This window comes from Tamandua tetradactyla, chromosome 11, assembly GCF_023851605.1.
Source record: "Tamandua tetradactyla isolate mTamTet1 chromosome 11, mTamTet1.pri, whole genome shotgun sequence".
Taxonomy (NCBI): Eukaryota; Metazoa; Chordata; class Mammalia; order Pilosa; family Myrmecophagidae; genus Tamandua; species Tamandua tetradactyla.
This window is the reverse complement of record NC_135337.1, coordinates 84848054-84862656: the sequence shown is the minus strand read 5'-3', so window position 1 is coordinate 84862656 and position 14603 is coordinate 84848054. Positions and strand designations below refer to the sequence as shown.

Here is a 14603-nt window from a genome sequence, read left to right as displayed (position 1 = left end):
GGCAGCGAAAGGAGATAGAAGTGTAAGACCGATTAAGTCAAAACCTTAAACTCTTGAATTTAAATTGGAAGTATCATAATATATTATATGTTTATAAGAAAACAACCATTTCCTAGCTTTGTGTACTGAAAAGATGAGAAACAAAGATCAATCCAGTTTCAGTGAGTACTCTTGCTATCCTGACTATGGTCTCTAAATACCATCTTCAGCTGAAGGAACCAGGGAACCTTGGTTGGCCTGAATCTAGGTCCAAAGCAGAAACTGTACAAGAAAAGCCTGGAGCATCTTGTTGTATCACAAAGCATGTGAGTTACCAAAGCTTCTAGGTAGTATCAATAGGAGCCAACTGGAAGGGGTTCCCAATGATCAAAGATAGAACAAGCTGGTCTTTCAATAAGAATAATTATTGCAATAAACCAAAACTCATCAAATATGGACTTAAGTCCATGCACTTGGGTTTTTTATACTTTTTATTTTAAGATAACTTCAATGTATATAAAAGTTGCAGAAACAATACACAGGACTCTCATAAGCCCGTCATCCAGACTCCCCAGTTATTAACATTTCTGGATCCTAATTCATAAAAGTCCATTCAGAGTTTCTAATAAAGTCCTTTAGAGACTTTATTATTTTATTTATTTTATTTATTATTTTATTTATTTATCTTTATTCCTTTAGAGAACCAGATTCCATTCCAGGCTTCCATGATGTATTTTGCCATCATGTCTCTTTGGTCTCCTTCAGTCTGGAAAATTTCCTCATTCTCTCCTTGTCCTTTATGACTTTGACACTTTCGAAGATCACAGGCTAGTTTATTTTGTAGAAAGTCCCTCAGTTTGGGTTTGTCTAACAGTGTCTCATGATTTATTTATTCATTTTTGGCAGCTGATATTGTAGACCTATCAGGAGGTATATGAACCTTTCCATTGCTGGTGATGCTAACTTTTATTGCAGGGTTAAAATGATGGCTGCCAGGTTTCTCCAGTGTTACTATGTAATACTTGTCAATTAACAAGTGGAGAGATACTTTGAAGCTAAGTAAATATCCTGTTTCTCAACAAATTTGCACTCACCAGAGTTGTACCCATCCATGATTTTTGCCTAAATCAATTATTACTATGATGGTTGCCAAAGGATGATTTTCTAACTCCATCATACCTCAGAGACTTATACATTGGTGTTTGTGTGTAAGATAGAACTTTTCCATCCTCCCCCATTTATTTGTATCATCAGGGACACCTGGATTCTTATTTTACTCAAAGGGTTATATTTATTTGCTATAACTACTTATTTTAATGCCTTAAACTGTCCTTGATTTGACCAATGGAAGCTGTTCAAGATAGCTTGTGTCCTGTTGATATGCCACCATCAAATACTAACCACTTCTTATTGGCTCCACAAAATGTTCCAGGCTAACTTAACTTGTATTTTTCCCTTGTTTCTTTGTCCCAACCCTAGAATCAACCATTTCTCCAAGGACCCCTGCTTCCTTTTAGTGGAGAATTTGTAGAACCCAGGATCTGGGTGCCAAGTGTGTTTACCACGGTATTGTTAATTCTGGTCCCTCTCATCATACAGAGCTGGGAAATCTATGTATATGTATTATGTACCTATATACAGACATACCTATATTTTTTTCTCTATCTATCCATCCATCCTTCCACATCTATCTATCCATCTGTTATATCTACTGCTATTATCGGCCAACCATCTATCTATCTAACCTATCTACCTTTATTTCTCTATCTCTCCATCTCCCCATCTACTATTTATCTTTTAAAACACACCAGTACCTCCAATTCCAGTCCAAAGCCCAGGTTTACTCCAGCCCCTTCATGTTTGTAACTTCTTTCTCTGCAGTGAAAAACTTTGTTTTCCTGATTCTCAATACATTTACCCATTTGTTCAACACCACTCCCCCCCCCCCCCATTTATAACCAAAATCTCAAATACATTGGCCAAATACATCAGCCCCGGACGTGCTGCCCTACCCCATCTATCACCGGGTACTCCAACTAAGCAGCTAAATTCATGCATTAAAAAAAAAAAAATCCCTAATTGGTCACCTTTGAAGGCTCCTTGGGAACCAACTCATCATTTTGAAAATGATGAAATTTGAAAACTGGCAAGTAAAGAACTGTGTATCCATGTTGGCATTCCATATACTCTGTCCCTCAGGGTAACCACATAGCAGTTGAAGGGACATTTCTCTTTAGAGAAGTATTTCAGAAGTAAATGAAGAAAGGATCGAATTTGACTATCACCATTTTTTAACCCCTAATGAATTAAAAATCTAGGTGATGTTGACCAGCAGCTGCTACCACAAAAGTTACGTGCTTCCTAGCATAAGTACTCAGCTGTCCCTATGAAGCATTCAAGCCTGAATCTGATCATACCTCTAGATCTAATTATTAATTTACAGGAAATCCAGGGGACAAAGAGACATAGTAAATGATACCGTAGGCCCATAGAGACAGAAAGTAGATTAGTGGCTGCCAGGGTTGGGAGAATGGAGGAGGGGGTGTGGCTGCTTAACAGGTAAGATTTCTTTGGGGAGTGATGAAAATGTTCTGGAATTAGTTGTGTTCATGGTTATACAGTTTGCGAATATGCTAAAAGCCACTGTATTACACACTTTAAAATGGACAAAATGGTGAGTTTTTAAATGTTTTATATCAATTAAAAAAACACACAAAAGCAAAAAGAAAATGTCATCATGGAAATTCAGACTGACAAACTACAAGACAAATGAATCATGCCCTTAAAAACAAACAAACAAAAAAACAAAGATAAGAAAAATTAGAGATAAAAGGAAAAATCTATAAGTTTAAAGAGACTGAAGAGACATATGAACCAATTGTAATGTATGGGATGTATCCAGACACTGGTTCAGACAAGTAATAAACTATAAGACAATTAGGGAAATGTGAACACTGCTCAATATCTGAGAATATTAAGGAATGATTGTTTATTTCTTTTTATTGATTTTTGTTTCATTTATTTAGATGTGATAAATGTTGAGGTTTTATTACCAAAAAGCTCCTTTAATTTTGGAGATACATCCTTAAATATTTATAGCTGGAATGTTTGGCATTTGAAAATGGGGGGCAGAGCAGGGAGTAGAGATGGGAAGGGCCTGTCGAAGCTGAGTGGATTCCTTACACTTTTCCCCTCTGTTTTCTATATGTTTCACATTTTCCATAATAAAATTTTGATGTTAAAAACTTTTAACATTTTGGCAGACTTCTGCCCATCTCTTATTAACCGGGCATTTTCTCTCACGCAGCTCTGGGGTTGAAACTTGCTTGCTTCTAACTGATGGCGGGGCCTGGGGCAGGTCACTTCACTCCTGTTCCCCATCTGTGCAATGGGACTAGTATATTATGCCTGCCTCTCAGGGTTATTGTGAATACTAAACAAATTATGTGTAAAAGACCTAAATGCCTGGCACTGAGTGAGCATGATGTGCATATTAAATCACTAAATTAGAGAAAAGTAGCATCATTAGACCATGCCTTCCAATGTGGTGGGAACCACGTCAGTCTCGTTCCCTGGTGTGTGTCCAGGTTCTGGAAAATAGCAGAGGCTCGAAAAAGATTTGTTGAACTTTCGACTGCTTGCCTTCCGGTCCCATCTGGGTGCCTGAGGGCTCACCCTGGCTCTCCTGAAGCCCTCCATCCACCCCCATGGCTCTACATCCCACTCCGCCCCAACCCAGGGGAATCAGTGCCACTGAGTCTGTGAACAGCCCCCAGCCCACCACTTATCTTCACTGGAGTACCTGCCACCACCAGTCCCGCCTGGCTGCCCCCCCATCAGCCTGGCTGCACTTCCACTCCTACTCCCCTTTCTAAACAGACCCCTGCCTTGGTCTCCTGGGCCTTCTTCCCAGAGCTTTTTTGGTATCATCGTCTCCAGGCTTTCTGCTCAAGGGAGGGGTCTGGTTTTGCCTGATGCTGGGGCTCCAAGGAGGCAAGTGCAGAAGTGCTGCCGACATTGAAGTGAGGGGGGGCCTGCACTGAGTCACAGTGGCCATTATGAGCTGCAGGGACAGCCATGCCTTCCACCCAGGGAGGAGGATCCTGGGGAGAGACACGGGAATCCCAAGCCACTCACCCACCCTGTCCCCTGCTTCTCTGCTCCCTCCCCATCCGCATTGGGCCCGCCTTCAAATATCAGACTTGGCAGAGAGAGCAAGGGGTGGGGTGGCCCTGGCATGGCCAACACCCCCTGGGCAACTTCCCCTTCCCCCTCCTCATAGACCCTTAAGGTGAGAGGTGTTCTGTGGTACAGCCACTCCCTCCTGTCTCCACCCTGGAATGCAGCTGCAGGGTGAAGGTCTTCAGAGACCAGGAGCCTAGGCCAAGGCGTTCAAAGTCAAGGACACTCCCTTTGGACCATGCCCTCAGCTGGCCCTGCTATAGGGGCAGCTTGAAGAGACTCTGGGGCTACCCCACCTTCGTCTAGCCCCAGGACCCCACAGGGTCACACAGTGACACGTGGAAGGCCCGCTGTGCCCAGTCAGTGGGCCTCAATACCACCTTGGCAGGCAGTGGGGTTAACAGACACCCCACCCCCCACTCCCCACACCCAGGGCTAGGTCTGACTCAAAGCCATCCCGGGGGCTCAGCCAGGGGGTGAAGCAAGAGGCCTTGGGCCAGGAGGAGGGGAAAGAAGACAAAGGAGAAGCAGCAGGTTTCTGTACAGGAAGTTGGATTATACATTTTAGTAACGGGCGGGAGAAAGGAGGCATTGGGCAACAGTGCAGGGGCCACAGGAAGAAAAAGAGATCAAGAGCTAGGGTTTGGCGTAAATCTTACAAAGTGTATAAAGAATCTGTGTTTCTCTACAATAACAAAAAACCAAAGGCTACAAGAGCAGTTGTATATACAAAACATGGAGATATTGCTTCACTTGCAAACAGGTTCCTGACCAGGTGGGAAGATGAGACAGAGACGGGGCTGGGGAGGGGGCAGAGAGAGCGGTGCGTGCAAACGAGGAGGGCTAGGTGGGAAGGGGCCTTCTCCCAGCATCATCTACAGGCAGGAGCTGGAGTCGTGCACGCGCAGGCGAGGAATTGAAGGCGTGCCGGTGCTGGCTGTACAGAGGGAGCAGGTGGGATGCCAAGACCCAGAGTGGCCATCTGCTCCAGAGGGGGGTCCGGGTGGGGACAAGGGGCCAGCTGGGCCAAATGGCCAGAGAAGGAGGGAGGCCATAGCTCCCTGGAGTCTGCCGTGGGAAACAGAAGCAGCTGGCTCAGTCGGCCCATCTCCTTGCCTCTGGCCCGCCCTGTCTCTCTTGCCACCCTCCCCACCCCACCGAGATGGTCTCCGGGACCAAGAAGAGTAGGTAGCTTTCTTCAGGCCAGGAAAGGAGGTACTGCTTGATTTCTACTCTTCCTTGCCCCTGCCGGCTGCTGGAGCCACGTGGAGCTCAATGAGAGGGCAGGAGCAAGGCAGTCACCAAGGGGCAGAGAGGTGAGTAGGGCAGGGAGGACACTGCGGTGAGGGGTGGGCTGTGAGGAAGAGACCAGGCACGCACGCTCCGGATGGGGACCCAGGGCGGTCACAGGTTCTGGCAGCACTGCAGCTTGTTGGGTTTCTGTCCATCAGTGGTGGGTGGCACGCTAATGTCCACCACATTGTTGCCAGGGGACTCGTCGTGGGCAGCGCGGTCAGCAATCTGCTTCTGTGACACGATGCGGTAGATTTCTGCCATGAGGGGAGATGCAAGGTGAGTACCCAGGCTCCAAGGGAGGGGGTTGGAGGAGGGCTGCCCCCTACCCCTGCTGTCTGCCTCCCTGCAGGACGGGTCTGGGCACAACCTCCTCCTCTGAAGGGAGTCCCTGATGCACAGATGAGAGGCCCTCCCCCAGGGTTCCTGAGCACCCCTGATCACATCAGGGGTGACAACCAGCCGCCTCGCCCCTGCTGGGCTGTGTGATGGGCCAGGGCTGGCCTACATCTCTCCTGCTCACAGAGGTGACCCTCCTCACCCCAGGTGTCTTGTTTTCTAGGATCCTGGTGAACTTCTGGCTGCTCCCCCTTTCCCCACACAGAGCTCCTGGAAGCCCAGGCACCTCCCCAGCTGACCTAAGCTGACTGCTCTCTGGTGGAAGTAAAGGGGTAGGACCTAGCCTGAGCCCATGGACAGCTCCATGTTTGCCCTCGTGTTCAGACTGACTGGCAGATTTAATGAATAAAGGTTCAGGGGCTGAATTCTAGAGTATGAGCTGGGTGGTGTGCGCCCTCCTCATGTCCAACCTCGAGAGGGCCCACTGGGGTTGCCGTGCCCTGTCCAAGCCCTGTGAGCACCTGTGAGGATGTTCTTGAAAGCTTCCTCTACATTGGTGGAATCCAAGGCTGAGGTCTCAATGAAGGACAAGTTGTTCTTTTCTGGAACAGAGAATATTACCCAGATGAGCAGAATTGGGTGGGGGGCTCCTATAGCCTCCCTCAGAGGCCAAGTTCAACTGGGGAACGCTGCATACTCGCTTGCCTAATCTGAGAAGGAAAGGACAAGGCTGCCACTATGGCTATACCAAAAAGGCAGGGGTCTGGGCCCCAGTACCCAGAGGGAGATGGGAGGTCAGGCAAGAAGGCACCATCCCACCATCTCAGAAGCAAGGCCTCGGGGCCGGGCAGCCAGGCATGTGTGGTCCCACCAGTTGCCTCCAGCGCTCACTCACCAGCGAAGGCGCGGGCCTCATCAGTGGGCACGGCCCGCAGGTGACGCAGGTCACTCTTGTTGCCCACCAGCATGATGACGATGTTGCTGTCTGCGTGGTCCCGTAGCTCCTTCAGCCAGCGCTCCACATTCTCGTACGTCAGGTGCTTGGCGATGTCATAAACCAGCAGCGCACCCACTGCGCCACGATAGTACCTGCACAGGCAGGGCCCAGGCATTAGCTGGTGCCCCACAAAGTCTCTCCTGGCGTGGCCTCTCTCCCAGGCTGCTGGGTGGCATTTCCTCAGGGGATCTCAGGGGAGGCAGTGGCTCCTTAGCCCATGCAGGCACAGAGAGGGCAGTACAGGCCCTGGCCTCAGGTGGCCATGTAGCTTCAAGGGCAAGTAAGTGTCCTGAGCCCCCAACACAGTTCCCCGGATTCAACTCAGAAACATGGGGGCTTGAAGAGGGATGTGAGGAGGGAGTTACGACAACACATCAGCAGCAGAAATGGAAGAAGGAAATGCTACCCTACAAGAAAAGGGCTGTCGCTGGGCAGAAGTTCTGATGCCATCCAGTATCATTGCCTGCCAAGGCCCAGCCAGCCCTGGATGCCGGGCTCCTATGTGGAGCTCAGCGTGGATACCCAAGAAGGCTGAAGAACACCATCCACCTGTGGGACTGAGGGAATGGGGCAGTGGGCTGAGCAGCACACAGTGAGTGGAAACCACAAGGTGAGTGGCACTGCTGGTGATGGATACTGGCTGGAACCTGGGAGGGGTCCTGGGGAGAGGCAGCTGAGGGGCCCTGACAGATGGGCTGGGTTCCGGGGAGGCAAGAAGAGCCAGACCCAGCCCGGAGCACAGCCTGCACACGGGATACAGTGTGAGCTGTGGTACAGAGGACAGCGAGGGCAAAGGAAGGCTGGGAATAGGGTCAGACTGGGCAGGTAAGTGGCAGGGGTGAGGGGCCCAGCCAGGCCTGGGTAACAGCTTTCCTGAGGCCCCAGCATTGCCAGCAGGGCCACAGGCTGTGGGCACCATGGCAGTGGCCCAAGAGGACAGGGCACTGGTCTCCCCAAGGCCCTTTAGCTCCTGGGGGAGTCCACACTCAAGGACAGAGGCAGGGGCTTCCTTCCACACTGGGCTCCTGTCCTTCTCCCACCCTTTTTCCCGGGCATCCCTCGCCCATTGTCTCTGCCCAGCACATACGCGGAGGTGATGGCGCGGTAGCGCTCCTGGCCAGCCGTGTCCCAGATCTGCGCCTTGATGGTCTTGCCGTCTACCTGGATGCTGCGGGTGGCGAACTCCACGCCGATGGTGCTCTTGCTCTCCAGGTTGAATTCGTTGCGGGTGAAGCGTGACAGCAGATTGCTCTTCCCCACGCCCGAGTCCCCGATGAGCACCACTTTGGGGAAGGGGAGGGGAAGAGTGCCCTGAGCCAGGCGGGGCCCTGGAGCCATGCAGCACCACTGCAGAACCTCCACTGTGGCTCCAGGGTGCTATGTAAACCAGCCCCCCACACACAGTGGAGGAGCCCTCTACCCCACTCCCCAGGAACTTGGCTTCCTGGCTCAGATGCGTAGGGTGGTTTCAGAGCTGCTGTGGACAACAGAATACCCCTGCCCATCTTTGATCCTTCAGAGCAGAGCTGGCCCACCTGTGACACATGAACCCAAGAAGAGCAACTTGGGGATCCATCAATCCACTCCCGGAAGCTTCACCTGAAGCATGGAAGCAGGGACAGCTGGAAAAACCTCTGGAGCTGTGCAACCTCAGGCAAGTCCCTTAACCTCTCTGGGCTGCTTTTTTCCACAAGTGTGAAAAGAGAGATTCCAACTACAGCCACCTCAGGGAAGAGGCCAGCAGGCAGTAGTCAATAATGAGAGTAGCTATCATTTTGTTGCAAGGAAGAAAAGGTTGGTGTTCTGCCATGTTCTTATGTATAAGGCTCTGGTGCTTTAAGTAACAGGAAACGGGAACACACATACATATATACCCATCACTCTGCTTCCTCATGGAAAGAGCCCAGGGGAGCCCGGCTATCACTAGCAAAACCACAGTCCACTCCAGCACAGCCCATTCCAAGAGGAGCCAGGATGGGGCCCTCTGGCCACAGCTGGGAAGGGACAGAGCCTGCCATTCTTCCTGCAGGTCACCCTTGTCTCCCAACCCAGGAGCCTCCTGGGTGGGAAGCGGTGGAGGTAGGCCTGGAACCCAGGTTTTCTGGGCCCAGGGCCTGAGCTCTTTCTCTCCTGACTCACCTCCTGGTCCCCTGTTCTGCTTCCCTTAGCATGCAGGTCAGGGGTCTTGGTTCGGTCACCCCCTCACATCCCACATGGGTCAAGTTCCTGGTGGGGTCTTGAGGTGCCTGGCACTCCTGCCAGCCTGTCTCTTCCCACTGCTGAGCGGCTCAGCTCCCGCCACCTGGAGCGCCCTGCCTACTGGGGGCAGCAAGCAAGCTCCTGCCATCTTTCAAGACCCCTTGGTTTCAGGCCCCTCCACTCCCTCAGACCACAACCTGGCCTGTCCCCCGAAGCCTGTGACAACAGGGCCCATTTCCTCTCAGGAAGCCGTGGCTGCCCAATGGAAGCCTGCCAAGAGGACCTGAGTGAATGGTGGGAAGAGCTGAAGACAGACATGGCCTGTGGCCCTGTGCCGAGGACAGCCAACCATGCCAGGCCAGGGTGGATGGACCACGGGTCCCATCATCCATGCCACCCACCCTTCACCTCCTGCCCATGGCAGGAATCTGGCTTAGGCCAGGTTTGCTCACACTTCTCATGTCTCGGCACTGGAATGGGATATGAGGAGGGCCCTCTCTGGCCTTGTCTTGGTGTCCTGTCCCCCCAACAACCCTCATGCCCTTCCCTACCTTGTTCCACTGTCCAGCCTGGGTCCTTTGAGCCCCATCAGTTTGCCTGGATCAGCCAAGAGTTCCATCAGCCACTCCACCAGGCCTACTCTTACGTTTTGTGGGTCTCAGCATGTCAAGTTCTTAGGGGGAAATCTAAGTATAACATTGTTCCTGCTACCTTGTTGGAAACACTCAGCCCAGAGTGACAGAGTTCCCAGCCCCAAGTCACCCAGTGTGAACAATGGAGGTCAGAGTAAGATGAAGACCAACCAGACCCTGACCAGATGACCAGTGGGAAAGCTGGGCTGCCACAGCAGTCCCTGGCACACACTGCCTAGTGCAGAGAGGGGGCCAGTGGGGCAGTAGCCAGGCCAGCCCGAGCGCAGACTGCGAATGAACATGGCATTGTCAAGAGTATAAACAACCTGTTGTCTTGGGGAAATAAAGGGCCCTTGAGGACATAGCCCCTGGCATTTCCACAGAAGCCGGTGGGCTCACTGGCTAGGAAACGGCCCTCCTGGACCTGCCACTTGGTTCACAGAACGGGTAAACCCAGTTGGTAAAAACAAAGAGCTGCCACCTCCTGGAAGCCCTGGGTCCCCTGCCCTGCCCCATGACAGCATGGCATTCTCTAGGGCTCAGGGTTTGAGGCTCAGGTGGATTGTGTGGCAGCTATTTCCAAGGGAACTGCAGAGCAGAGGTATCCAAAGATGGGCCCAGCGGGCCCCCATTCGCAATTGGGGAAGATGATTTGCTCAGGTCCCAGGCCAGCAATCAGGACACAGGGCCTGGTGGGACTCGTCCGGGCTGGAGGCAGGGAGGTTGCCTGGAGAGTGCTCAACAGAGCTCAGCAGAGAAGGGCACGCACCAGGGCTGGTCCAGTCCCTTAGGAACCAGCAGCTATTTTCTCTTCACCCTTTTTCCCTAAAGGGCTCCTAAATGGGGCAGAGGTGGCCACAACCCACAGGATGAGCCTAGGGCCACTGTGGTCAGCTTCCTTTGCCACCCACCCTTCTTCTCAGAGCCACTGATTGGCTGGGGGATCCAGAAAGAGCTCTGAGGAAGCCTCTGGGCCCCCTGATGGTGGACCTTGCAGTCCAACTCATCAGAGGAGAGCTCAGGAGTCACCCCAGCAATCAATGAGCAACCTGGGCAAAGAGCCCAGGGCTAACAGGATAAAATGTTATGAGGATAAATGTGAAGGCCTATAATTAGGTCCAAATAAACAACTTCATTCCTCTTCTCAGGGAGGGGGAGAGGAAACAGGAAGGAAAACAACAGCACATGTTCGTGGAGAGCAGGCCCGTGGAATCTGCTGGCTGTTGAGGTCAGGGGGAGTCACTGTGGGATGTGGCTGCTCAGAACAGGGTGGCAGTGGGAGAGTGGAACAAGGAGCAGCCCAGGGTCCCGAGCAGAGAGGAATGGCTGCACTGGTCCAGGGGCTAATCCAGAGAGAGACAAATAAGGCCTAGGGGGCAGGGGACTCCAGGGTGCTGCAAGCAGAGGTCCTGCAAGCAGAGGTCCTGAAAAAGTTGGCTTTTGTCAACAGGTCTGACCCTTGCAAGGAGAGGAGAGGAGGGGGCTCAGGGCCGGTGTGTTTTCTATGTCTCTCTGGCAGGTGGGCCCAGACCTGAGCCTCAATAGCAGGCCCCCAGGTCTGGGGGTGTACATATTCACATTTCTACCTTCCCCTCCTCCATATCTGTGGCAGTGATGTAATGGTGGTGGTTTGTTTGCTGGTTTGCTTCCTTCCTTCCTTGTCTAATACACCTAACTTAGTGAAAAACTTATTGGATTTAAAGAAAAGTAGGAAAAGATATTTATTGCTGGAAGGTGAGACCTTGGATGAACAGAGTTTCAGAAATGCTGACTTTGTGAGTTAGACTTCTGCTACCACCCTAGATCGAGTTCAGCAGCTTGCTACCACTGGCTTAGGTAAACAGGGTCAGTAGAGGAGGACAGGGGACAGGTGGCCCTCACAGTATGCCCGCTACCGTAAGACCTGATCTGTGTTTCCAGGAAGTTGAGTCTATAGATGAGTCCTGAGAAGTGCAGAGCTGCTCTATTGCCCCTGACCCAGTAACTGTACTTCTGGGAACACACTTCAAGGAAATAATCCAAAGGGCAAGTAGATGATTTGTATCTGATTGTTTATAAAAGCAAAAGGGTGACAATAAACTGACAGCCCGACAAGCAAGGGAGGGCAATGGAAACCAGGATGTGGCACCTGGGGGGGAAATCCCCCTGCCCTGGCAGTGCCACATCAGACGGGTGCTCAGTTATGAGCAGGGGAGCAGCCCCCTAAGGTGATTTGAGTGAAGATGGGAAACCAGCTGGAGGAGGACCAAAGTCTCCAAGAACCCAAGGCTTGGGAGGCACGTGAGTTTTGGTGTGCCCTGCCAGCGACACATCAGCCTGCTTGCAACCCCCTGAGCCCATGGTGCTGTGGGCTGACTCAGGGCCTTGACACAGGCTCTCCTTCAGCCCGGAAACCTTTGACTAATGTGGATATCCTAGGTAGGGAGAGCTCCACCCTACTCTTTATATTCCCAAAGCCCTGGTCCCAAGGTGCTGACACACCAGGCAGCAGGGCAAAGGTGTAGTGCATGGACCCAGGGTTTAGGTCTCCAGGGTGGCCACTGCCAGCCGAGAGTCCAGCAGGCATGGCAGAGAACCTGGCCAAAGCCGAGCTCAGCAGGCAAGGTACTGCAAAGGCAGTGATCCTCCAACCTGCCCAGCAGAGAAAGCAGGGATTCTAATAATGTGAAGGGAGTCTTCCCAGCTCGAGGGGTAAAGCAAAGGCTCTCCAGCTGGCCCCAGTTCGGCAAAAGCTGCTAGCCTTGCCTGGGCCTTACTTGGTAGCCATCTGTTCCTTAGGCAGGGAAGATCCACCAGCAGGACGGCCAAGGTCCAGGACACCAGTGCTCAAGTGTTGGAGAGAGAGGGTTTAACACCCAGATCTTGGCCACAAGGCCCCCAAACATGCTCCCTAAATGATAAAGGCCACAGCCGGCCTGGATTCAAGTCTTGCTCCAACACTTTCTGGCTGGGCCTTTATTTCCCTGGGCCTCAGTCTCCTAGTCTGTAAAAACAGAGGCTGAATACTACTCACCTCACAAGGTAAGGATTTAAGTGAGCGCTTGCGTGTAAAGTGCTTAGAGAAGTGCAGGTACATGGTTGATACCATCAAGCGTTTCATTTAGTTCTTGCTTTCAATCACCACGCCTGGGTTCAGACATGGTCCCTTCCAGGAGCCCTTCCACCCGATTAGGGGTCCGCACCCCAGTCCAGGCTCCCCCTCGCACCACACACCTCCCGAGGGACCCTCACCTCGACCCAACCTCCCATTGTGCGCCCCCAAGGGCGCTGACCCTGGACCCCGCCCCCACCCAGGCCTGGCCCCTCCCGCCCACGGAGACACGCCCACAGGCTCTAGCCCCGCCTCTAATGGCCCCGCCCCCACCACGAGTGGCGCTTCAGCCCGGCCCGGCCCGCCAAATGCTGGGGCGGCCCCGCCCCCGGAGGCCCCGCCCCCAACGGATTGTCCCACCTCCTTCAGGTCTCGGTCCCGCCCCGGCGCACCCCGCGTCCCCAGACCTCTCGGGGCTGCCCGCTCCATACAGCCGTGCACCCCGGCCCGAAGCTGACGAAGCCTGGCCTTTCCCGGCCTTCCCCCCGGGTTCCAAGTCCCGGATCCCTGCCAGGGCCCAAAGGCCCGGAGCGCAGCCTCGCCGCGCCTGCCCACCGCCTCGCCCTCGCCCGGCTCTGCCCCAGCGGCCGCACCTTTGAATAGGTAGTCGTACTCATCGTCCCGGGTCCCCATTGTCCTGGCGCTTCCGGCGGGATCGGCGACTCCGCAGCCCCACCACAAACACCCGATGGGGGCGGAGCCGGCGCCGCGCTGAACTGGGGCTGGCTGGCCAAACAGCGGCGGGCGCCGTAGCGACCGACACCCGGAGCAGCCAATCAGAGGCGGAAGCAGAGCCTCCGGGGTGGGCACTGCCTGAGAGCCACCCTCCTCACCGTCCGTCTCCTGGAGAAAGGCGGAAGGAATGCGGATCTTTCTGAAGTGACGGCCGCGCCGGCCTATCAGAGCAGAACTCGGAAAGGCGGGGCGGAAGACTAGGGAAACGAAGGGGATTGATGAAATGAGCAGCCAATGAGAGGCTTGATTCAGACCCTACCCGACTACCCGAGGACCCGCCTGGGAAGGGAAAAGGGGCCACGTTCAGGAGAAGCTACGTTACAGATCGCAGCGTGCCGATGACATCATCGGCCTTTGCGGAGCGCTCGCTCCTCTTTGCTTAGATGGCGGTCTGGAGGGCGCTTGTCGCTTCTCGGTTGCATTTTCCATCCTTGTGTTGGTGACTCGCGTTACTTCTCACCCTGCGCCTCGGATTCCTCCCTCCACAAAACAGTGAAGACTTTCACCTTCTGGAAATCTTTTTGAGGATGAATAGATTTTCCTAAAAGCGTCCATAGTATATCAACCGTCGACTTTGTGTCCTTAAGTGTTTGTTATTTAGTATTTCTGAATCCTTAGTGGGTACCAGATATTCTGCAGCAAGGCCTTTCTTTCCTCTCTGTGTCCTTAACTTGTTTTATTTTGTTTCCGTAATATTTATTACCACCTGATGTGCAAGTATGCATTCCGTTTTTCTTTTTTTTCTAAATTTGATTTTAATATGGGCAGGCACTGGGAATGGAACCGGGTCTCCGGCATGGCAGACGAGAACTCTGCCTGCTGAGCCACCGTGGCCCTGTCTTCCTCCTTTGATCCATTTGCCTGTTTCGTTTATGTCCTCTGGCTCCGACTTTGAATGCCGTAAGGGTAGGGATTGTATCTGCGGTATCCTCAAGGCTCAGTGTTTGTTCAATGATGAAGAATCTAAGCCAGAATGTTAACAGATAAATTTAGTCCATGGATTCTTCTGCCCAAGGCGCTCAATAATCAATTCCTGAGACACCAGGGGTTTTAAGGAGAGAGTTCATTGTTGTGCACATAGTAGGAGAGCAGACAGCCTAACGGCCCCAAATCTCTCCCTGAACTGTGGTAATTTGGGTAGTTTTTTTTAGAGAAA

The 14603-nt window shown here is 52.5% G+C and overlaps 1 protein-coding gene across 1 annotated transcript; it reads right to left on the bottom strand.

Annotated features, from left to right (window-relative positions):
• Positions 1-4696: 4696 nt before the first annotated feature.
• RAB11B (RAB11B, member RAS oncogene family) lies at positions 4697-13481 on the bottom strand. Its single transcript, XM_077121538.1, has 5 exons — positions 13306-13481; positions 7878-8073; positions 6689-6882; positions 6315-6395; positions 4697-5711 (listed from the first exon to the last, which is right to left on the bottom strand). The coding sequence occupies exons 1-5, from the start codon at positions 13343-13345 to the stop codon at positions 5566-5568; spliced, it is 657 nt and encodes a 218-aa protein (XP_076977653.1). The 5' UTR covers positions 13346-13481; the 3' UTR covers positions 4697-5565.
• Positions 13482-14603: the final 1122 nt, after the last annotated feature.